The sequence below is a fragment of the Hypanus sabinus genome, chromosome 5, assembly GCF_030144855.1.
Source record: "Hypanus sabinus isolate sHypSab1 chromosome 5, sHypSab1.hap1, whole genome shotgun sequence".
NCBI classification, from domain to species: domain Eukaryota; kingdom Metazoa; phylum Chordata; class Chondrichthyes; order Myliobatiformes; family Dasyatidae; genus Hypanus; species Hypanus sabinus.
In genome coordinates, this window is record NC_082710.1 from 98,899,074 (window position 1) to 98,922,455 (window position 23,382).

The following is a 23,382-nucleotide window of genomic DNA, read 5'->3' on the forward strand; positions in this document are numbered from 1 at the left end:
TGGTGTGACTGTGCTTTTTACTCTTTCTATTTAAAGGGATCGTCGATATCTGCAGGTTTAGTGCAGAAGGTCATTTGAAATGGAACATGGTAATTCCACAATTAATTCCAATTATAGGTTACATGGGGAATGTTACTGACCACTAAGCTCAAGAATGCTTTTCAATCCTGCTCATTTTAGCTTCTTGCATTATGGTCATGCTGAGCTGCCTTTGCAATTATTGGGCAGTGGGGGAGCAGTGATGGTGTTGGGGGGAAGTGGTAAGTATTTTAAGGATGACCTGCCAGTTGGGGTGAGGAGGACAGAAGAGCTTGGGCTGGAGTTTATCTCACAAGAGTCTTTTGGGAGTCACAATGTCTAAGGAAATAGCATCCTGAGGTGAAGGTCTGCCAGGGCAGTGATAAAAGATATGTCACCTTCCACAGACATACGCAGTTATGAACTGTTCTATCTGAATGTTCAGGCTACTCTGAACTAAATAGGCACTGGGCCATTCTAGATGCATTGGGTGATATAGATGAAATATATCACAGCTTGCAGCATACCATTATCAAATTCTATAGTTAGCTGTAAAAGTTCAAACTGCCTAACCTATCCTTGAACCAATTAAGGCACAGTAGGTCCATTCAGGATTTGCTACCAGTGTTCAGTATGATATGTATCCATTGATGATGTGCCTATCTGTATGTGTTTGTAGCTTTTTGAACTAATGCTGAACACTTGTGTGCTCACTCAACTTTCTGCAGCTCTGAAATTACTGCTCACGTGTTTCTCCCTGGACATGCTCTTAGAAGCAAGCAGAGTCACTTCCGCAGCAGAACCTGCCTGTTAGCCAACTGCTTCCATCATGATTTTCAAGTCAGTTTTTGTGAAGTGGGATGCATGCTCCCAAATCTTCACTGTCATTGCTGCTGTCTATATTCGTCAGGATGCACAATGAGTTCCAGCTGTTGTTGGGTTTAATAAACTACCTCCACTTTCAGAAATGATGATCCTAAACAGAGCTGGACAGTTTTAACTGGAGCTTGCTGCTTCTGAAAACACTCATGCTCACTGCATGTCACACAAATGAAAATTATGCACTCACAGCACCAGAGCAAATCTTCTGCAGCCTCTCAAGTAGCACCAGTTTGGAATATGCTTTTTATGTGATTACTTACTGCCCATTACGCAGCTGGTGAGTAGAGCAGCAATGAAGAACCTCCATCTCTGAAGGTATTCAAGGCTTTTATCTGATTATTTGACTTTAATTATTTTATTTAAAATAAAACTTGGTCTTGCAATTCATCAGGATGTCACTATCTTTAAATGAGTGTTAAATGATAAAAAAGCAAGTTTATGCTCCCGATGATTCCACAGAAAATTCAGCATGGTGCCAACTAGATTATTGTCTTTGTCATAATTGTTATCATCTGTGAAAACCTCTTGGAAGCTGTTCAGACTGGCATCTGGCAGAGATAGTCACTCTTACATGGAGAACTTATTTTATTGTTGGGTATACAAAGTGACATCAACCTCAAACATTAACACACTCAGTTAGTACAATGAGTCTGCTATGTCAAGTCAATGACATTGTACTTCAGAAAACTGCAGGCATTTTATTTCAGTTCAGATTAATAGATTTTGTCATATTCATGAAAACCAGCAATCAATAGCACTTTACTCTAACATCTATTGTCAATTGACCTTGTAATCATTACTAGGTATACTTAATATATTGTTCCACAAAATCGTCTTTGTTGTTCATAATATGTTGGAAGTAATTGCTTAAGAAATCATTGTTCAAATGACAAATGATAAATCTTTGTTCCTTTAGCAAATGATATGTTGCATTATGAAGATGCAAGAGTCTGCAGATGCGGGAATCTGGAGAAAACAAAAAAAAACGAACTGCTGGAGGAACCCAGCAGGTCTGGTAACATCTGTGGATAAAGAGGGATAGTCAACATGATGAGACCCTGAATGTTGAGGCCACTTTGCAGACCCAGCAAAAAAAAAAATTGTTCTCTGTGTAGAATGAATTCCTCCAGCAGTTTATTTCTTGCATTATATTTGTTTATCTTCCACTTTTGCCACACCCACATGATATTTGCATTATGTGCATTGTGTGTTGATTAAAATTATTTGCTACTGCCTGCAACTCTATTTGTTTCTTCACCCAAAGCTGGATAGCATAAAATTCTATAAATGTATGAAAGATTGGAACAGTAATATTACTTTTTATTCTGAACATATACTGCCCATCAATGGTTAAATATCCAAGTGTAAAGATCAACCCATAGTGGCACAGTAGCATTGTGGATAGCACAATGTTTTACAGTACCAACAATTGGGTTCAATTTCCATGTTTGTATCTTTTCCCCATGACCACATAGGTTTCTTCCAGGTGCTCTGTTTTCCTCCTACAGTCCAAAGATGTACCGGTTGATAGGTCAAGTGGTCATTGTGAACTGTCCTGGGATTGGGCTAGATTTAAATTAGGGGTTACTAGGCTGCATGGCTGGAAGGGCTGGTAGGACTTATTCTGCACTGTATCTCCATAAATAAAATAGTTAAAAGTTACTTTTTAATAAAAGTTATGACAGTAAATTAAAGGACTTTTTTGTCAAGAAATGGAAGATCCAGGCTAATGCAAAAGAAATTTGGTCTTCATCTGTAATTTTGCTTGAGAAATATACATTTTTTATGTACACCAAGCATACAATGTAACATTCCTGACCAAGGAAGAAAATTTTGGAAACTGGGGTATAATAACCAACCACTCTTGTCTTGTACATTTAACATGTGTTTGTTCACATCTGGTACAGATAAAGCAGCATGTAATTATCTTCTTTTAAGACTAGTGCCAAAATATAATCTGACTGAATAGTATGCATCTTAAATACACATGGAAAAGACTTGCATTTATATATTCCCTGTCATACTCACAGAATATCCAAAACATTTCATAAACAATGAAGTATTTCATCAGTGAAGTCATTGTTTTAAGTTGGGGAATCACAACAGCAAATTTACCTAAAGCGGGTCTCCCATGCAATAATGAGATAAATAAGCATATAATCTGTTTCAGTGATGTTGCTTAAGGGATAAAGCATTGGCCTGTAGACCAGAGGAACTCCTCTGCATTCCATCAAACTCCACTGCTTTCCCTCAACCAGGACCAACAGATCTTTTACAGTTTTCACAGCTCCAAGAACGCAATACAGCCAGAGTATTGTTTTCAAGTAACAGCTAAATTATCAGCCAACTTCACAGCAATAAGTGGGACTTGATCCCATGATTCAAATAAAAATCCCAACTCTGAGTAAAGTTAACGCACAAGAAAGGTTCTTAGTATTTGCATGTTGTAGAACTAGCAGTTTAGAATAGGTTGCAAATTGAAGTGCAATGTCACTCCAATATATGGCATCACATTGATAATAAGAGGAAGTGAAGTATAATGATTCATTATTCAATTTGAGTAACTGTTGATCAGTTTTATCGTTGTTATGGGCAGATTGAAAGAAAAAACCCAGCAACAACCATTCCAAGCATGTGTCAGGTGACAATTTATCTATGTTAGCATAGTGAGGAAATACATCATAATTTTTAAAAATATTGATTGAAATACAGTGTGGATTAGGCCCTTCTGGCTCTTCACACCAAGCTGCCCAAACAACCCCTCAATTTAACTATAGCCAAATTATGGGCCAACTTACAGTGACCAATTAACCTACTAACAGGTACATCTTTGGATTGTGGGACAGAAAATGGAGCACTTGGAGGAAACCCACGCAGTCACGGAGAGAACGTACAAAGTTCTTACAGGCAGCATCTGGACCCTTGTATTGTAAAGCATTTGTCCTAAACACCATGCTACTGTGCTTTACAAAGCTCTAATAGTTTATGATTAATACCTTGATTTATTGAACATGATAAAAGCTTTCTGAAGTAATTATGAAACTTATTGTAACTGCTGTAGGTATATGCCACAGTTGCATCTTTTGCAGCCCCCTTGTTTATGCCAATATTTTGATTTATAATTTACCACACTCTGTACACTTAAAAGGACAATGGTGCTTGGAAATATTCCAATAATCACTTCATAACATACATATAAGTAGAAAGGCTCTGGTTATGATGGCAGCAGCTGTGTTATTTGGCCGTGACTACCTTTTATTTCATTTTACACAGTTTATTATAGCTGAATAATAAGATCAGCATTTCTACCATTGATTTTTGAAACATCCTGTCCTCATTCCATATACAACAACCCCAAAAACAGAGGAAAAATCAGACCTAAATAATTCCAGGATTTGCATCCAGTGGTTACAAAATATTTGAGATATGTGGCCAAATCTCCATTCTCTATTACAACATCACATCTTAAAAATAGTTGCCATAACAGTACTGTCATCTCCCAAGAAAAGTTGAGTATGCTAAAGAAAAGTTGAAATGATCTGAATCAGATCATGTAGATTATTGCAAACTGTGCCGCATCACTGGAGCTAAAAGGCTCACACTCAGATAATGGGAAGAACCCGTGGTGTAAAAAAGATTGGGCACTCGTGCTGCAGATCAAAAAAAGGAAGATGTAGGTTAGGGAAGGAAATCAGATGAAGGCATTACATAACATTATTTTAATAAATTGTACATCAGGTACTTTAGACGACTTTCATATTTATGACATGCTACCATACATTTTTAAAGTATTTTACCTATAATCACATTCTCTGAGAATTCTCCCTGACCAGCTTGTGATTATCATCTTTCCATTAAGGCAAAAATAATCAATCTATACAATTTGGGACAGATTCATCCCTTTCAGGCTGGAACATTTGTGTAGCACTTTTATAATTCTACAAATTTGTGTGCAGTTCAGCAAATGTATTCAGCAAAGTTGTTAGAAGAAATGTTTATCTGAAAGATTTGTCATCATAGATCTAAATGTGCTTGTTAAAAGAACAATGTAATAAGACAGATGATGCTAGAAATATGCAACAGATCTGGTTATCAGTGAAGAATTTAATAGAGCTAATATTAGACGTAATAATAATAATTCCTCTGGCCTGTACTCACTGGAATTCAGAAAAATGAGGGGGGGGGGGATCTCATTGAAACCTATCTAACGTTGAAAGGTCACAACGGAGTGGATCTGCAGAGGATGTTTCCTACGGTGGGGGGTGTGGGAAATCCAGGACCAGAGGTCACAGTCTTAGAACAGAGGGGCATCCTTTGAGAACTGAGATGAGGAGGAATTTCTTTAGCCAGAGTGTGGTGTGCAGAAATTGATAGATATTTGATAGTCAGAGTATGAAGGGATATGGGCAGAAGATACAGGCTGAGTGGGAAATGGCCTAATTCTGCTCCAATATCTTAGGGTTTTAATCATTAGAAGAACATTCCATCATTGTAACCATTAAATACTTGAAAAAGAAAAGTGAAAATTGAAGAGATTCAAGGAAAGAATCAGAGAATGAGCCTAATTTGATTATTCTGACAAAAAAGCTGGCACAAGCAAGGGGGCTGAATGGTCTTACCCCATTATAAAGCTCAACACATTTGTATGCATAATTTCACCACTTAGCATACAATAGTCAATCTATAATTTTAGAAATCTTCTAATTTCAAAAATATGCCTTTTCTTAAAAGAATACTGTGCAAAATATACTGTTATTTTGTCATCAACTACAGTAAAACGTAGACATTTAAAAAAGCAGGTTTCAAAGTTTAATGTTCAAAATGCATTTATTATCAAAGTACGTATACGTTATACAATCTTGAGATTCATCTTCTAACAGGCGGCCACTAAACAACGAAACCCAAAAGAACCCATAAAAAGGACAGTCATATACTCAATGTGCAGAGTGAAAACAGATAACCACTCAAGCATATAATGTTCTGAACTGAAGTCCACAAAGAGATTGTCCATGGACACTTAGTACAGCACAGAGCTGAGAATGTCATGGAGAATATGAAGCTGAACTGGCTGGACCCCCACCTCAGGCTCCAACATCCTAGCCTTTTCAATCTGACCTGGCACCTAAACTGACGTCCACACGTTGGGTTCAGTCACTTTGGGTACACTCTAGTGCCCGGACCATTCCTTCAGATTCCTTAATTAAAATCAGCAACTTTAAAGCATACAGTCATTATTGTGCTGTCCTACTATTTGCCTCCAATTTAGACTTGCAAAATTCACAAATGGTGGTAAGCTCTCCCAACATTTTAAGTCCAAGTCAAATAATAAAATGATGTACTTAGCGTCATTCTGAATGTATCAAAGGACCTAATGACTGCGGCATTTGAATGGTAGTAATAAACATCAAATATTAAAGCTCCTTTGTTGGATGGTTATGGGTTAAACGTGAACTAACCAGACATAATTCGATTTAAGTAACACACACAAAACGCTGGAGGAACTCAGCAGGCCAGGCAGCATCCATAGAAAAGAAAATCTGCAGACTTTCTCATCATAATTTGGTTTAAGTTAAATTGTAGATGACTTAAATAATGAAATAGGAGTTAAATTTCAACATTGGTCAATTAAATAGGATTAAGTTGAAAGACACAGCAAGCAATATAGGTTGCAGCAGGAAGTCCAAGGAGAGTTTGACAACTAAACATAGAAACCAGTGCAAAATGTAATAAAATATTAGGTGATCTACACTGGATTCATGAAAAGCTAGTTTGCTATTCAAAACAATGAAAGACCTAGAATTTTGAAATCCAGGAGAAGTGTTGCACAGAGAGCAACTGAAACCTTATGGAAATGCACTAAAAATTAAACTGATTGATGCTGGCTTTTATCTCAAGGGATCTGAAGACCATGAGGACCAACCTACTTCCAAATTGACTCTTCTGAAGCAATCCTCATGGATAGAGGCTGACTCCCTCACAGTCTAGATTCGCAAGTTTCCAGATGGCTGATGAGGTCAATGTGGGAGCCACAGACTCTTATTCACCAGCAATCTCACTAATTGGAAAACCCCAACGTTCAGGATCTGCCTCACCGATTCCAGAGCTCTAACTAACACAATGGAGCAGCAATGGTCGTACTCCCCTTAACTAAACAGCACCATGCTACCCATGCTTCCTTCCATTCAATGGGCCTTGGTTCCAGCACTCTCTTCCCAAACAATGGTCCCTAGTTCCCGTGATCCATTTAAACTTACTGGACCCGTTCCCTTGAAATTTATTGGTTTCTGTACCTCATGATCCTTTGAAACAAAATGGGTTGACAGGAAAATTTATGATTCTATTTAGTAATAACTTTCTTGAAATATATTCAAAGGCCATAAGTATATTCACATCCTATAATCCAGAATCTCTAATTGTCTGACTCCACCAAAGCTGTCAGTGTACCGGAGGAAATGAACTTTATTCTAGTTATGTAGATCTTTAGCTCAGACCCAGCTGGTGTAATTATTTTACTGAATGTTCTAAGTATCATATTCCAGGAAAAACTGCTCTGGGATTCAAACTATAGAGGGGCAAATGCAGAAAGATAAATTATAAGCATACGTACAATGAACTTTGCTTGCATTTACCTGAGTAAGGCTGCTTGAAAAGTCATCGAACTGCAATGATTTGAGGTGATAAAGAAAAAAAAACATTTTGAAGGAGAATTCAAAACAAGTGGCATAATTTCAATATCTAACCAAAACACCAAGGAATTGAATCTGATAATGTTTCTTCGTTCAAACAACATTAATGGTCAACATCTCTGCCCTTCATATTCTGTGGATTTTGGTTTAAAACAGTGATAATTTCATTTTTGGGAAGGCAGAATATCCATTAATACAAGTAAAGACAGGTAAATAGGTTGACCTGCAGATTAGCCAATTAGGAAGTTTCAAACTGAAAAGTTTATCTTTCCTCAGATGCTGCCTGACCTTCTGATTGTTTCCAGAATCATCAATTTCATATCAGTCTAACAGTGATTTTTTTGGATAGCAGTGTGGAGGAATGTCTCTACCAAAGGAGGTGTAAGATGCTCCTTCCCTCTGCTAAACAGCAGGGCACCATTGGGCAAGATGTAGCACCTGCTTAAACCCCGATCACGTGAAGCCATGGGAGCAAATGGAGAATGGTCGCATGAGCAGCTGGTGCATATCTCAAGCGCTAGTTATGCAACCCCTGACACCAGGCAGACAATCTCTAAAGAGTATCGATAATGGCTATGGGTCATCCATTTTGTATAGACATTGCACAGAAGAAGGCAAGCTACTTATGTAGAAAAATTTGCTAAGAGCAGTCATGGTCAAGACCGTGATTGCCTATTTCATATGACATGGCACAAAATGAATGGCCAGCAATTGCAGTTTTCTAGACTTCCATAATCTAAATATGTGAAAAGATGTAAGGAGCTGAATAGGATATACTGTTCCCCTGGTTCTAGCGTCGAGCTATATTGAACAATCGTAATGCCACACTAGTCATAGAAAGAGTGGAGAATATCTGTGATTTAAAACCTTTATGGTTCCACATGCACATTTAAGACTGAAAAATGCAGCAAATACTTTACTAAACTTGGCTTCTTTTTCTGAGCTCCTTAAAGCTGTTAGGTTACAGGTGTCCTTCCTGTTTCAATAACGTTCCGCTCTTCTCATTTGGCTGGGGCCAACTTGCTATTTATTATAAGTTTTATCTCAGCTTTCAAGTTATCAAGATACCGCATTCTGCATACCTCACTGGAATTTTTCCATCTGATATTTTTAAGAAGAATCTAAGGCATTAATTATAGCAAATGCAGGCCAAGAAAAATAGGATACCATCTGTTTTTAATTTTTTCAACTTGAAGGTGTATTGTATATTATTAATATATGAGCACTTAGCACATTCAGTTGAAACTTCTTTGTGCTTTGCTAGTGAAGATAGGCAATCCACTTTCGTGAATGGCTGATTAACACTTAGTTTCAAGCTGTATATTTTCCCAAATAATTAAGATTTAAAATCGGGCTCTGAATGGTCTTTACTAGACACTTCAATTTCTATCTCCCGTCAGGGATGCTGCCTGACCTCTGCTCTCTGTGTTGCTCTTTACAAAGGATTGTTATATCCTGGGAATTATTGGTGATGAAACGAATCATTGTGGAAAACTAAAGAATGAATGAGAATCAGAATCAAGTTTAATATCACTGACATACAATATGTCATGAAATTTATTATTCTGCAGCAGCAGTACATTGCAATAATAATAAATCTATAAACTGGAAAAGTATATATGCAAAAAGAAAAATAAACTAAATAAGAAGTACAAAAAGAATGGGAAAATGCTGAGGTAGTGTTCAAAGGTTCATTGACCATTCAGAAATCTGATGATGGAGAGGAAGAAGCTGTTCCTGAAACGTTGAGTGTGTGTCTTCAGTATCTCCTTGTTGATGGTAGCAATGAGAAGAGGGGATGACATATGATCGTAAGGGTTTGATTTGACTTTTCTACTAACACCGTCTTGCTAATTGTCCAGAACATTTCAGAATGTAGACAGGGAGTACAGATCAGGTTTTTTTTTTAAATGCCTGGTTGCTGGAAGGAATGTATGTCTACATTGCAGTAACCTTGGTCAGAACACTCTAATGGTCCAACACAAGGTAACTTTTTATGCGTGAACTTTGAAATCTGGTGGTGAGAGCCCGGCAAGGATTAAAACTTTCAGGAGTGGAAAGAAGGTAAACGGAGAGCTTCTATTATGTTAAAAGACAGTGCATCATGAAAATAAACCCTTCTAGGTTCTGCTGTCAATGTGATTTTTTTTCTTTAACAGAAGGAGATCTTTGGAAATGAGAATTATTTTACACTGCATGCCAGAAACACTCAATATTCTTAAATACTTACTTTCCTTTTCAAAGTAATAGCACATAAAAGCTACCTCTACAAGGAATTGCTTCAGTTAAGTGACAACCATTTTATTCTTTCATCCCTTAGTACTACGACTGAACCACAGCCCATCTGACACCTCTGAGAAGAAGAGAGTTAAGAGCAGACTAAAAAAATTTATATCAAGGCGACCTTCATTGAAAACTTTACAAGAGAAAGGTTTGATTAAAGGTAATGTGTTTGATTCCTCAGTGAAATCCCCTTTCTAAAATACTCTGATGTATCATAACCTCTGATAGAACATGAATTGTTTATTTATCAAGTGTGCTTCACTAATGGTTAAGGCAGAGACTTACAAAATAAAAACAGGCAAACTTTTATGACATTTGTCTCACAGAAGCAATGAACTTGCTTTCGTATGGCTGCTGCAGTTTCTGATTGTGGCTGTATGTCACAACCACTAAAGGAAGAGAAGGAGACTAACTTAATGCAACATCCAGACACTTCTGCATTGATTTTATTCCTTTGAAGACTTTGTGTCTGTCATGACTATTGCACCATACAACATTGTTGGAGGATGATTGTAACTGAGTGCTGCAGTGCATTGTCTCTTTATCCTGTCCACTTTGGGACCTGGAATGAAATTATGTTGATGAGGATCTCTTATCCATACAAATCAATGCATTTGTTTAAGAAGCCAAAATATAAATTGTCTTGTAATTTGATATTATTTGTCACCAGAATGTGTCAGAATCAGAAATCTGAGTCAAGCTTAATATCACTGCCATATGTTGTGAAATTTGTTGATTTTACAGCAGTACAATGTAATACATAATAGAGAAAAATCTGTGAATTACAGTATATATATATATCTTAAATAGTTAAATTAAATAAATAGTACAGAAATAGAAATTAAAAGAGTAGTGAGGTAGAGTTCATGAGTTCAATGTCCATTCAGAACTAGATAACAGAGGGGAAGAAGCTGTTCCTGAATTGTTGAGACCATCCATTCACACTTCTGTACCTCCTTCCTGTTGGTGAAAATGAGAACAAGGCATGATCAGGTGACCTGAGTAAATGAGCCTTACCCAAATCTGAGGGTTAACCTTGCTGCATTTTGTGTTACAGACCATGCTGAGCTCTCAAAAATATATGTGAGATAGATTAAAATCTACTAATGTAGTGTTTTTTCATACACAGAGTTAAAAGGTAAAATGAGACCTTTGCAATTTCTTTGGAGCTGCATGCAATATCACCAACACTGCATAGTTACCCTGTTGATCTTTGGAATCATTGTTTAAAAGGACTCTTTGCATGGCAACCACTTTACATGAACAGTAAAGATTGTTTAACAGCTTTGAAGAATATCACTGTAGAATGGGGAGAGAGCAGGAGGGCCATGGAGAGTAATATCACCGTGCTTTCCATTGTGCGCCAGCACCACCACTAATTATTGCCCCAACCAACTTTGTGCCACAAATGACATCAAGCTACTTTGATGATCATGGAACACGAGATTGAAGAAATTGTGACGTGAGGGGAGTATCACTGATTAGTTACCACAATGGTGGCCAGTGGAAAAAGGCTGAGGCATTGATTTTCACAGCACAGATCTTCAAAATGACACTTCATCTCCAGGGCAATTCACTCCTGCTTTTTTTATCTCTCCTCAAGATTACAAAAGAACAAAGGCCATAGGTTCTCCCCAATAGCTCCAATTTCTGCTGGCAATGGAGTGCAATCTATGACACCAATAGTTGAGCATCTAATGCTATAAAAATATCAGCTCTGCAAAGGTGATTCAGTTTCCCAAGAGATTCAATTTCACCTTAGATTGCTTTTGTGATCTATCCCAAATAAAACAACTTTTAAGCACAATTTGTGCAACAAATATGTATTCAATTTCTAAGGCAGGATGTTTAAACTGGAAATTGAGTTGCCAATTGAGCAATTTTTTTTGTTCTAAGTAATCAAACATCTTAAAGATTGTTAAAGTAAGAATCATACAGGCAAGTGAAATATTTTTCTGTCACAATCCTGTCATATCCTATAAACAATAGGGGCTTAGGGAGATTGGACGTAAAGCATTTGCTGGAAAGTAGCTGAAATCTAACCGTCTCAAGTGAGATTTATTGGCATTAGCAGTCCCCAGAATTTTAAATTAAGTAGTATGTGGTCATTGAATTGAAATTCGAAATAATCAAACCATGGGAAGTATTACTGCATTGGGGTGATACTTTCTGCTTTTTCATTAGCTTTGTACATGTACACATTAGCACATGTAAGAACTTATCTCTATTCTTAACATTGTTGGATCTCTGTGAAGTTTTAATTCCAAGGTTTCATTTCATTTTAGAGGACAAAATACAAATAATAAGCAAACTAAATAAAGGGCTGAGAAATAATGCTAAGAAGTGTAAGACAAAGAAATAAAGAATAGCCAAGATGGCGCCTCTGAAAAATCTATTACTTTTATAATAAGATAAGGAAAATTCCTCAAATAGGAATGAAATAGTTAAAAGGATACATAATTTAACCAATTACATAACGCAGGTAATGTGCTAATACTTATCCAATGAAAGATGAGAAAGCTGATAAACTGTAAGTTTAGCTGCTATACCACTTTCTGCCAGTGAGTATGAATAATACAGGAGTTTGTTAAAAAGTACAGATCCTATAAAATGTATTATTTTTAAAAAGAACAGCAGTGTCCAACAACATAGTGTGCTTTAGTTTTGTTAAAAAATGTATTACAGACAAACATGCAAAAACCAATGAAATGCATTGCAGTGTCTTCCTTGACTTATTTTCAGATCACAGATAGGTCGCAATTTTACCTGCAGAGGCATAGTTATAATTAGCTCTCCTTTCCAAATTCCCATACAGACCAACCAGTTGTGTTACCTATTTAAAAATATTGAAATATATGCAACAACATTACTAAGAGGACCCAAACTTTCCATTCTTTTAAAGAGGTGACACCCTTAAGTGTTCTTTCTTTTGATGTTACAATGCACAACACACATATCAGTAAAAGTAATTCATGCTTTAGATATACAGTATAAAACTTTCAATTCTGCAGATTCCATCAGACATTTCATTGTTTAAAAGCTTTACAAAGTTTTAATTATCAATTTACCTAAGTTGTTCTTAACCTGACTGAAGGATTACCATTACCATAACAAGACAAATCTCATTCTTAATGCTTTATTACTTTTTTGTGACTGAAAATAAGACATATCTTGAAATATCAGATAATTATGGAAACCCATCATGCTCAGAATTTTGATTGATGATTTTTTTTTTAGTTTTGGAACTCAGACTTTCATAGTGTGACTCTAGAATACCTTTGTATGTATTCTTGGAGGATTACCAATTATTACATTTTATAACTTCAAAACATTAAACTAATTCAAAGGAACACATGCGAATCTGGGACTGCAGGTGTAACTTCGAGGTGCACACCTATCACGTGATAGCATGATGACTTATGCAATTCACATATTTTTATACATAATTCATAATGAAATGTTTAAACAATAAGACAAACAAGTATGCTTAATCAAACAATGTGTGTGTGTGTGTGTGTGTGTGCGCGCAGAAAGTTCTCAGAAATCAAGCATGAGGCACAAACCTTGTGGTTACATTGATTTTCTTAGGTGTTTATAATAAAAATAACAGTGAAACAGAGCAGCAAGTAACCAACTCACTCCACTGTGAAACTGAGAACAAAGAACTGAACAAAGTACCTTGCCTTGAGCTCAAGGTTAATACTGAAAACTTGCTTAAACTGGATAGATAGGGGAAACACTTTCAATAAGTTCCACCAATGGGACAACAAAGGAAGTCTGTGATTCATCTGCACTTCAATGACACAGGTTTACAGATAGAGGAACAACACAAAGTACAGAACTAGCTATACTACAAAATGACAGAATATCCACTGAACATTTGCAAACAAATAGAAGATTATGCAAACATATAAGCAAATATAAAGAAAGATAAACTACAAGAAAAATGAAAAATTCTACCCTAATCCACCACCAAATTTGCCAGTCCTTTGAAGGTGGATGTCTTGTGACTGAGACTAAGTCACATGAGAAATTGGAGAGTTGGTGGATATGAAAGTATTTATTCATCAGGACAAAGGAGTTCTCTCGGAGACACTCTTGGTAAAGTCCCACAAACCCAAAGTGCATCACATTCTTATATCTTTACAATCATAGATAATAATAGGTGATTCAATAGTTACAACAACATTAATTACTTCAATACCTTGGGTTGTCAGTGCTTCCTTTGAATTGCTTATCCACAGTGGGAGACAGGACTCAATATTCAAATACCATTGTTAGGATAAACTACTTAAATCTATCACTCAAATCCTGGAATGATACAGGCCAACTAACGCAATCACATTGTCTTAATGTTTGGCTGGTGCATATGCAAACAATTCATGTTCACCATTTTGTAAACCATATCTCTTAGTCTGTGCTACACAGTCAGTATTGTTTATTTGTAAAGGCATGCTTTTAACTTCAAGTTACTGCTTGCAGTTTAAAATAAGAATTGAAGAATGGTTCTTGTTTGAATTAATATCGGCTACATTCACATAACTCCAGAGTAATCTCTAACAACTGAACCAGGTGGCATCCTCTGCTCTCATATGCAATCAATGGGAGATTATGCAATTCATTCTTTGGCTGAATATATTCTGGACCAAACATTAAAAATAATTTTCTGGTACAGCCAATCTCTTCCCTCCATGATGATTTATAAGACAATAGGTATTTTTTCCCCTGGCCTTTCATATTAGTTATGGCAACATTTCCATGGAGATTTAATAATGACCGGATTTGCATTTTGTTTTGTGGCCGAAACAAAAATGAAAGACTAAAGTGTAACAACCTAGAATTCATTGCTAGAAATAGAACAGATGTATTTGTATTTAGAGTGCAGTATGCCAGAATTTGCAAAGTGAAAGTAAATAACTCTCTATTAAAGACTGAACAAGACAAGGAAGTCCAAAGTTGGCCATACATATTGTATGATAGTGGGGATATTGATGTAACAAACTGCAATCAAGTCATTTAATATTGAAAGCGAGTTTAGATGATCATTATATTAATATCATTTCATTCAGATAGTAAAGAACAAAACTTGAGTAAATATGATAAATACAACAGTGTGAAGAATGAAAATAGACCAAATAAGGAGAGGGAACATCTTGAAAATGGGGTGCAGTGAAATGTTAAGGTGACAGAGAGAAACAAACCAAGAGAGGAGAGGCTGAAGAGATATGGTTCAAAGTTACTGAAATCAGAATTCAGACCAGTTATATCCTGAAATAAACACCAGCTGTGTTCCTGCAATGATTTATTGGTTAATATCGTATCATTTCCATGCAGTTTGTCAAAGCACAGCGCATTAAAGTATATTCAGACCACGTTAAGTAAATTGAGACACAGTAAAGGATAAAATGTGACTCAATGTTTGACAATCAACATAGGTGAGGATATTTTAGTTTTATTTCCCAAATAGCTTCAAAATTACTTTTTGTTCAATGACATACCTGACACTTTGAGGTCAATTTTATGAATTCAAAATCAACTGCCTCAATCATCTCTTCAATCTGACACTAATATAAAAGCAGAACTGACAGTAAATAGGTTAGCCAATAAAATATCCTAAGCTTCTGAATCTGAAATAATCCGAATACTTTATTGCAGAAATACAAGTAAACTCAATATGCCTTTATTTTTATAAATTTAAATATAAGCCTTTATAGATCCACCAGTGTGAGAACTCCATCTTGAGAAATCTGGTTATAAATACCATTACAGTAAAAGCAATCTGTTGCCAATCTGGCCTGCAGTAGCATGTGAATGATGTCAGGTGACATTTATGTACAGCTATTAGTGACAGGTCAGATAGCATCTCTGCATGGTAAGATATATTAGCGTAAAATCTGAGATGATTTAGTTTAGTTTGTCCATGGTTTTGTATTAAAGCTATAGCCATATCAATCATCTCATCCTCCCCTAATGAATAACAGCTACAAAATAAACTGCTGCAGGATTATTTCCCTTAAAATGCCTGTTAGTTTTCCATACTCAAATATTGACTAACTGCCTGTGCTTGATGTATGATTTACTGGGTTGATGCAGCCTACTGTTAGTTCTTAAGTATGAATTTTACTTTTTTAGCCAATTCAGAATAACTGCACATTTCATGATATATTACAATTGACTGCTTAAATGGACTCAGTGTGGGAGTTTCATTGGGCTTAAATTGATAACAGCTGGGCAGACAAACAGATTAAGCCTGCACGAACTGAGTGTAAAAAAAACTACCGCCTTTGGAAACATTACTCTGTACTCCAGTAAAATAAGGAAATACTTAATAAAGCTGAAATTGAGTGTTGTTTATTTATCAGGAGCACTAATTGATTATAAAGGTTATGAAATACTAATGTTATGTGTGACCATGTTGAATGAATTATTTTGAGCCTGCGATTATCACCTTCAGGTCGAGATACTATCAGGTTCTATGCTTTCACCATTCTGCAACCTCTCCTTTTCCATCAAATGCTTCCTTGTATTTCTGGGTATTATTGAAAGAAACAGGACTATTCTTTACAATTCTTTCACGGCAAAGATACTTTTCTGCTAACATATTCTCTTTTCTGTGCACCTTCTGCTTTACAATCAAGATTTATCAAGTTGCTTTCATAATCGTATTTGCGGAAGACATGGACTTACTCAATTTATGCTTTAAAAAAAAATGAGGAGCCTGTCTGGTGTATCCTGAAATTGCGAGACCAGGAGCATCAGGAACTATTCTGTGATTGAATGAACAATAAAAAAAAAATAAGTTTTCTTTTTTGCCTTTTTTAACTTTAACGCAGTCCACTACAATGCACTACTATTTCTCAATTAAAAAGCATATGTGAAGTTCTCTTGACTTTCATCTGATCTATCTGTTTTGATCCAGAACAAATAAAATATATATTAGTTTCTAATATATAATCTCAGTACCTGACTGTGCAGTTACCCAAGTGAAGGATTACAGTTCAAGTTTTGCATTTGTGCACGTTATGAGATCACTGACAAATTTATGGAAGGTCTGTAATTCACCTTTTGCAGAGCAGATTTTGAAAGAGAAGCCATCAGCTAACAATATACTTAAACGACGAGCAATCCTACTAAAACTTTAAAATCTTTAATCTTCATCTTGAGCTTTATAGCCTAAATTACATTGCTACACTCTCATAAAATGAACTGTACCACTAATTGATATAATAAGTTAAAAAATAATGTGAGGGGCCTGGCTGAGATTCAGCTTCTGATATCATTGATCTAATAGCCTGTTGCCATTGAGAGAGCAACTTAAAGTGAAACTGTACTTGGACAATTCCACAATCCCTTGGTCAAAAGGAATACATACCATTGTCATGAAGATTGTAAAGGAAAAAGTGTTCATTTTCAAACATCTAATTGAAACTTATTGAATGTTGAAAAACCTTGATATGTTGAGGATGTTTCCTGTGCTGAGAGAGTCTAAGTCTCAAAATAGAGGGGTGTCCTTTTAGAACGGAGATGAGGAGAAATTTCTTTAGACAGAGAGTGGTGAAGCTGTGGAATTCGTTGGCACAGGTGGTTATGGAGGCCAAGTCTTTAGGTATAGTATATTTAAAGCAGAGGTTGATAGATACGAGGAGAAGACAGGAGACTGGGGATGAGAGGGAATGTGGATCAGCCCTGGTAAAATGGCATAGCAGACTCGATGGGCCAAATGGCGTTATTCTTCCCCCATATCTTATGGAGTTTGATCTTATCTCATAGCCTTCAATCATGCTCAATTGATCAGTTGTCCATTATAGAAAACATTACATTTTATATTTGCGGTCATGACTCAATAACAAATAGCATCCATAGCAATGAGTCAAAGGTCCTATTTTCAAGTTCAATAATGGAGCCTTGAACATAGAATGCAAACTAGAGTTCTGTATTCAGGAAGTGTAGGTGAATGTGAATGAGATCTCAAACCATTTTATCAACTGCTACAATGGTGCCATTGAAAATGAACAACGGGGGTTGCTCGTTGTCAAGAACAGTATTTTTTCCCAGTCAACATTATTAAAATGTGTCCAAGTAGAAGTACAACTTTGCTTCCTCGCAGTTCATTAGTGAAGCAGTAGCATTTGCACAATGTAATTCATTTCCACCTTTCTAACTTGGAATCAAATGGAGAGGCAGAACATAATATGACATTTACTGCTCGTCATCTACGTTCTCCCTCTCAAGTCATTTACAGCTGAGGTATGTAGAAATTTCTTCTTGCAGACAGTTATGAATCTCTGGTGTTCTGTATGGTAGACAGTAGAAGAGATGAGATTATTAGAAGTTTTTGAACTGGAGGTAGATAGATTTTTGAAAGATTAGGGTCTGGGGCCTCTAAAGCTTTACAAAGAAGAATATGAAGACTGGGATAGACTTATTTCTACTCCTACTTTTTTTGTCCTCTTGTGCATTTTATTTCTCCAGCTTACCTGAAGATAAAATTTTAACACAAATTCCTTTCTCAAAATTGAAATTTTTTTTTTAGCGATACAGCATGGTTAACAGACCCATCCAGCCCAACAAGTCTGTCACCCAATGACTCCCATGTGACCAATTTACCTACTAAATCATATGTCTTTAGAACGTGGGAGGAAATCCCAACACAAGAAAGAAAGCTTGCGGCCACGCAGAGAGCATAAAAACTCCTTACAATCAGTGGCAGAATTGAACCTGGGTCGTTAGTGCTGTAATAGCATTATGTGTTGCCCAAAATTTTATTTCCTCTAGATCTATCCCATAGAGAACCAATTTGTTGGGATTTAGTTAAGATGGGAGTCACTTGTATCACTGACTCCTTGGCAGTAGCTCAACAATGAAAGTGCCAAAAGTCATCTCTGAAGCTTGAATCAGAGTTCTTAGATTCAGTAATAAAGGAAACTTGTTAATCCATTTTCAGTTTTACAGCAGCCAGCAGAGGCAAATTGGATGAATCAATTAAGAAGCTTTTTGCCAGTCATGACATTTTAGGTCTCTGTAGGTTTTATTTTACAAGCAGAAATCTTTGGTGGATGCAACCTCCATTAACTTTTTTGTATTGTATTGAGGTAACCCCCAGGATACAGTTCCTATTTCAATTAACATTTAAGGAAAAGACAAGGCTTCAAAAATTTTAACATCATTCTTGGAGGTTTATGTTGGAATTCTTTCATGTCATTCTTTGACCAATGACCTCATTAATGATTAGAGTTTCTGAGATTTCCTTCTAATACCTGTGGATACAAATGAATAAACTTTATTTGGCACTTTGTGCTTCCATGTTTGTATTAGCACTTACTTCATCAACACTGATGAACATTGTTGCCTTAAAATTCAGCCCCTGTCAAAAGCACTAAATATAGGAAACAAATATTTATTGCAATCTGCCTGCAAATTTCAGTCTCATTGCTTCAATCAAGCAAAATTTCAGAAAAGAAGTAAGAGACCCAGCCTCCATATGTTTAACTGTATCTACCAGGCATTAAATATCAAATTATCTACTTCAAATATTCAAAGAAACATGTAGTTAATTGAAACAGGAAAAGATAGGTAAAATCAAAATAATTATCTTTCTGTGGACTTTCATAACTATTTCTAGAGTCGTCTTTACATTCCGTAGCATTGTGATCCTCACAGCAAGTCCACATTCCCTTTCGTGGTCTTGCTCACTTTATCCAGAAGATATATATTTTTGGTGACTGCCTGCCTTTCAGAGATATGTGGTATTAGAGACTATCATTTCAGTATATCTCATAGTGTCACAGAGGGGATATAGCATGGGCCATCAAGCATTTATATTTTTATGCTAATCCTAACTAAATTCATTTTATTCTCTACATCAACCATCACAGATTCCACCACTGGGGGTTACTTACAGTGGCCAGATTTTTTCCTACTCAGAAGCTTTTGGGAGGCCCATATGATCATAAGACATTAGAGCACAATTAGCAATTCAGCCCATCGAGTCTTTCACCATTCAATCATGGCTGATTTATTATCCCTTTCAACCCCATTCTCCTGCCTTCTACCTATAGCCTTTGACACCCTTCCTAATCAAGAACTCATGAACTTCTGTTTTAAATATACTCAATGATTTGGCCTCCACAGCTGTCTGTAGCAATGAAACTGGAAAGAAATCTGGTTTTCTCTGACAGTTTCAAAAGGTTTACTATAATTTTTATTTACAAAATCATTCTCTTGGAAATGACAGAAATTAAATATTCAGCTACAGAAGCAGATCTGGCTCACTCATCAAATAGCTTAAGATAGTTAGGATAGTTGATCGAGAAAGAATAGTGGAGAAAATAATACGGCTGTTCCCATTGGCTTGCTTTAGTTACCTCACACTGATACAAGTTACTGCATTTCTCATCCACCTGGTTGAAAGAACTGAGGAAATATACCTTTTTGAAGATGAATTGTGCAGAGCATGAAGAGCAAATCGAAATGCAAAGACTGTTTTTCCACTGAATTGGCCCCAAAATTTGGATTCAAAGTTATCACTTGTATACTACTAGACTTACTGATAATATGTGTGATTGTAAATTTAGACAAAATGTGAATTAGAAAAAATAAGCAATATTTACATCACAACAAGAGCATATACATTACTAACACATATGTTACTTTGAACTTGTACTCCTATTCCATTCACAAATCATCTTTTACATATTTCCCCTTAATAATAGTTTTCCTTTAGCATGGGTTCCCAACCTTTTTAGTGCCATGGACCAATACCATTAAGCAAGGGGTCCATGGATCCCAGACTGGAAACCCCTGTTTTAAATAGATTAGGCTTACATTTGATGTTTTTTTTATATTGTCTATCCAAACAAAACAAGTATAAATGAACTTTTTAATCTTTTTCTAACTGATTTTTCCTTTTAAACTACAGATATCGTCCAAAACATAATCACAATATTTCACTATATATATATATGTGTGTGTGTGTGTGTGTGTGTGTGTGTGTGTGTGTGTGTGTGTGTGTATGTGTGTTTTATTTATTTATTTATTTATTTATTTAGGCAGAGTAGATTAATTTTGCTTCCAACCAGAAGTTAAATTTAGATTTTAGAATAGGGATGTTCTCAGTAGGTGCCAGCATCAGAGCTGAAATACAATAATTTACAGCCATAATACCTGGACTTTAAATTTCAGACTTAAGTAATTAGAAAGACAGAGAGAAGAAAATCAATTACTGATTCATTCTGGTCAATTTCAAAGAACATCTTTCTGTTTGTGGTTACTAGATAGGTTTCCCATTATGGACCATTTTAAGCCATCATCGATAAAATTTGCTAAATATTCACATTTTATCATTTTACATTATCTGTTGTGTGTAATAAATGAATTTGATAGTCACATCATTCATTGATTATCAATTAATTCTTTGACAATTGTGGAAAGACCCTGGTCTAATCAGAATTCATAGAGTGATCCCAGAACCTTCTGTTGCCACTGTTCTATTAGTAATTTATTGCGGGCATGAACGTTAGGCATAGGTGATTTCCGTAAATGCAGCATATATCATATGATGGAACCCCAGAGCCAATACAGGGAATGTTTATGCTATTATTCTGCTCTTGTAAAACATTAAGCAGCATTCATTAAAAATGAACTTGTGCAGGGGTTTTTGAGATAAATCCTCAGCAATACTTTGACATATTTGAGTTGAAGTCCTGGAAAATACTTAAATAATCATGCATAAGTGAATGCATCAGATAATGGTGCTTTGCTGCAGAAACTAGAGACTATTCAAAAAAAAATCATGAGCCAAAGTATTCCAAAGTACCATATATTTATTGTACAAATTGAGTATCATTTATGTGATGGCTTAAGGGAACTTTTGCGATTAGTTTTTAACCCATACAAAATACTTATGTTGTGCTTCATGGATTATTAAGTAGCTTAATTTCAACATTTCAAAGTACATTTATTATCAAAGCATGTATAAATTATACAACCTTGAGATTTGATTGCTTACAGGCAGCCACAAAGTAAGAAGCCTGAAAGAATTGAATTTTAAATAAATAAATAAACAGGCAAACAGATCCATAAATAGAACGAAGACTGGCACCCAATGTGCAGGGAAAGGGGAAAAAAAAGCACAAATCAAGTAAACAATAGAAGCAAGCAACAACATTCTGAAACAAAATGATTCCTTATATCTGAACCCCTGAGCAGCCCGGAGTAAACCCAAGACCTCAGGATCAACCACCATATTAGCGGGCACGGTGCAGAACAGCTGGGTGCAGTCTTCATAGCCTCATTGCCAGGGAAAGAAGAATGAACAATGTGGGAGAGAGAGCGAAGTCGGCTCTCGCCTCCGATCCCAACATCCTGCCTCTCCAGTACATCTGGCATTTAAATTGTCCAAACAGTGTGTCGTACCTCGCACTTGTTGGGGTATACCCGACACAAGCATGCAATGTAATTTGCATGCTTCTTGAATTAACGGCAGTAGTCAATTCTGAAGCCGGATTTTAAATCATACAGAAAGCTAAAGATTAAGTTAGTGCCTGTCTTGATTGTGCTCGGTGGGCACATTTCATGAGTTATTGGCTCAATGGAACAGTAAATGGAAAGAAATGTTTTGTCTCTGAAGAGAGAAATAAAATGATCTGGATGATTTTTTTTATCTTATACATGCTCTCTGGCAGTCAATCATGAAGCTATAATGGCCAATGCCTGAAATCATCTCAACAGAAAGAAACCTGACTTTGTAAGCAAGGATGCAGATCATAACCATATGTTATCATAAGTAAGAGTGCAGATTCAATCACAATTAAGTAGTAAGAGAATAGTATAACACTCAAACCTGTCATGCATTCTTCCCCTGTCAGAAGGCTTTATAAAATTGCCATCAGATACTGAAGTAATTTTTCCTGAATATGTTTTTAAGTGATGACCAAGATGGTGTCTGAAATGGAAATGCTTGCTTCATTCAAGGCTTGCACAAGATATCACCTTTGTAATGAATTGAATCCAGAACTGGAAATGGCTGTCTGGAGGCTTGTTAAGCAGCTGATTTGTACCTGAAGGTGTCTGCCAGTTTGGTGGATAGTACTTTAACTGAAATGCTCTGCTAACACCTGTGGTCTGAATATAAGTAAATAAAAACAAAATGTTGGTACATTTTCAAAACTTTAAGACATAATTGCTATGTAATAATCACTTCAGGTGGAGCTCCAAGGGCAAGTGTCAAAGCACACCTGGGGAAATTCAGAAAGATTTATATTTAAAATGGAAGAATTCCATTTGACTGATCAACTCTAGCAGCTCATTCAGCAACCCTATTAATCACGTTCCCTCCAATTATTCCTAGTAAATTATTTTCTTTCATGTGCCTATGGACTCACTCAGCCACACTTGGGGTAACTTACATTAATCAGCTAATCTACCAACCAGTTTACTTAAATATCATCACGTTATTGTAAGGAAATGTAAGTTTTCTGCTACTCAACTAAGATAAGGAGGCTGCTTAGTCAGT

General features: G+C 36.1%; 1 protein-coding gene across 1 annotated transcript in view; it reads left to right on the forward strand.

Annotated features, from left to right (window-relative positions):
• arhgap15 (Rho GTPase activating protein 15) overlaps positions 1-23,382 on the forward strand; it is a 728,119-nt gene that overhangs the window by 436,910 nt on the left and 267,827 nt on the right. The window contains exon 10 of the mRNA XM_059970253.1: positions 9,907-10,029. Within this exon, the coding sequence (XP_059826236.1) occupies positions 9,907-10,029 (123 nt within the window). The remainder of the gene's footprint in view (positions 1-9,906; positions 10,030-23,382) is intronic.